This window comes from Geospiza fortis, unplaced genomic scaffold (genome assembly GCF_000277835.1).
Source record: "Geospiza fortis unplaced genomic scaffold, GeoFor_1.0 scaffold415, whole genome shotgun sequence".
Lineage (NCBI taxonomy): Eukaryota > Metazoa > Chordata > Aves > Passeriformes > Thraupidae > Geospiza > Geospiza fortis.
The window spans coordinates 36,955-39,158 of NW_005054672.1; the positions used below are offsets into that span (position 1 = coordinate 36,955).

Genomic DNA, 2,204 nt, shown 5'->3' on the forward strand with positions numbered 1-2,204 from the left:
TTTCCCTCAATAAAACTCTGGCACCATGGCCTCTGCACTCCTGGATGTGCTGGGGACAGCCTGGGAAGGTGGGCAGGGGGATTTACACCCATCCCCAAAGGGCAGAAGGGATTTGCCCCCAATTCCAGAGGGCAGAGGGGATTTGCTCCAAGCCCCAGAGGGGATTTGCTCCCAGCCCCAGAAGGATGCCAGGGGCAGAGACTGAGCTGGGCACAGCAGCACACACAGCACACAGCAGCTGCTCTGTGAATTCACATTTATTTACCAGGGGTTTGGGCACAGCTTGGAGGGAGGGACACAGCTGGGGGGAGCAACAGAAGCACCCCCAGAAACATCCCAAGCTGTGGGTGCTGCTACTATTGCTACTCAGTGAGCAGGGAAGAGCTAAACCATCATTCCCTTTAAAGGCCAGTCCAGCCCAGGTGCTGGCCAGGGCCCAGCCCAGGGTGCAGGGGTGTCCCCCTGGCCCAAGTGGGTTGCCCCAGGACACACCTGAGCCCAGACTGGGTGTTCTCCATCCCTGCAGCATCTGGACAGCCCCAAACGGGCCGAGCTGCCCCTCGCTCCGCAGACAGGCTCAGCAGAAGCAGGAACAGTTTTTATTGCCAGAAACTGGCTCCTGTGAAGGGTCCACACTGCCCCAGCAGGGACAGGGTCAGCCAGCACCCCCTGTACCCCCATGCATGGGGAGCAGTGCCAGGTTCTGTCCTTGCAGCCAAGGCAAAGCCCCCCATGCTGGTGCCAGCAGCGCTGATGGACCTGGGGCAGCACCAGGAGCTGAGGCTGAAGCTTGTCCCGTCTCCATTTCCCCATGCATGGGTGAGGAAGAGGATGTGTCTCACCCTGAGCCTGGGGGCTCTGCAGCAGTGTCACTTCTGGGTGCCCCAGGCCCCTCTGGGCCCTGGCTGGGCACAGGAGCTCTCCCCTCTGGTCACCACCTTGTCCAGCCCCAGGCGCTGCAGTTTCTCCACCAGGTTCCAGCTGAAGGTGCTGCTCCTGCCCGGGGCTCCGCGCTGACCCCTGGGCACGGGGGGCTCACAATGCTGGTGGTCCTGGCCGTGCAGTGAGGGGGCCCACCACGATCCAGTCCCTGGTGCCAGGTGGGAATCTCGGCCCAGCAGGAGCCTGAAGGGTCCCCTGGGGGTGCTGGGGGGTCCAGGGCCCAGCGCCAGCGTGGGGGGAGCCAGTTCTGGTGAGGGGCTGCACAGGCTCAGCCCCTCAAAGGGCCCACAAGAAGGCACGACGGCATGATACAGACTGGAGGGGAAGAGAGAGCAGAAAGGGGATCAGCTGGGGGGTCTGTGCTGGGGGATGCTGCTGAGGGGGCCAGGCAGGACCCCCCATCCTTCCCCTAAAGAGCCCTGGGCTGTAGGAGACCCCAAAGCTCCCAGAGGGGTGCTGGGGGCTGCTCCCCAGCAGCCAGGACACACTGGGACTCAGGCACTGCTCCAGGAGCGATTTCCAGACACCAGGGTTTTGTCTAGCAGTGAACTCCAGCTCAAACCAACCCCCAACGAGCCTTAGGGGCGCTCATTAGGGCTAATCACCGGTGCTCATTAATGAGGGGACAGCCCAGCAGCCTGGCTGCGAAAAGTTCCTGGCTGCTGCCCAAGTGTGGAGGGAGGAAAAGAGCTGTGTCCATTCCCCAGAGTGCCAGGAGAATTCACTGCTCCTCTGGGCGACACCAGCCGAGGAAGGCTGTCCGTCCGTCCGTCCGTCCATCCATCCATCCATCCATTCATCCATCCATCCATCCAATCTATCCAATCTATCCATCCATCCAGGTGCTGCAGGACACCCCAGCAGCCACATTTGGGGAGATTTCAGGCGCTGGCACCTCTCGAAGCATCAGGGGCTGGCAATTCGGAGGAGGAGGAGGAGGAAGAGGAGGAAGGCGCTCGGCGGGGCCGGGGCAGGCAGCGCAGGCAGCGGGGGCCCCGCGCCTTACCTGGGAGTCACCGTGGTGATCGCTGTGGTGGGGTGGAGGATGTGGCAGGTGGTGATGGTGAAGGTAGACGGGGTCTGGGGGAGGTTGTTAACAGAGAGGAACACTGGAAGGGACAGGAGACAAGGGGTCAGGAGGAGGGCACGGCGGAGGGCAGGCGGGACAGCCAAAGCTGGGCTGGAAGCTCCTCGCACGGGGCACAGATCCAGCAGCAACTGCGTCTGGTGCCCGCTCCGAGGGGGCAGGCGGGCCCGCCGGG

General features: G+C 63.1%; 1 protein-coding gene across 1 annotated transcript in view; it reads right to left on the reverse strand.

Annotated features, from left to right (window-relative positions):
- Nucleotides 1-869: 869 nt before the first annotated feature.
- HAP1 (huntingtin associated protein 1) overlaps nt 870-2,204 on the reverse strand; it is a 9,963-nt gene continuing 8,628 nt past the window's right edge. The window contains exons 8-9 of the mRNA XM_031065066.1: nt 1,949-2,022; nt 870-1,257 (exon numbers count right to left, since the gene is read on the reverse strand). Of these exons, the coding sequence (XP_030920926.1) occupies nt 870-1,257; nt 1,949-2,022 (462 nt within the window). The remainder of the gene's footprint in view (nt 1,258-1,948; nt 2,023-2,204) is intronic.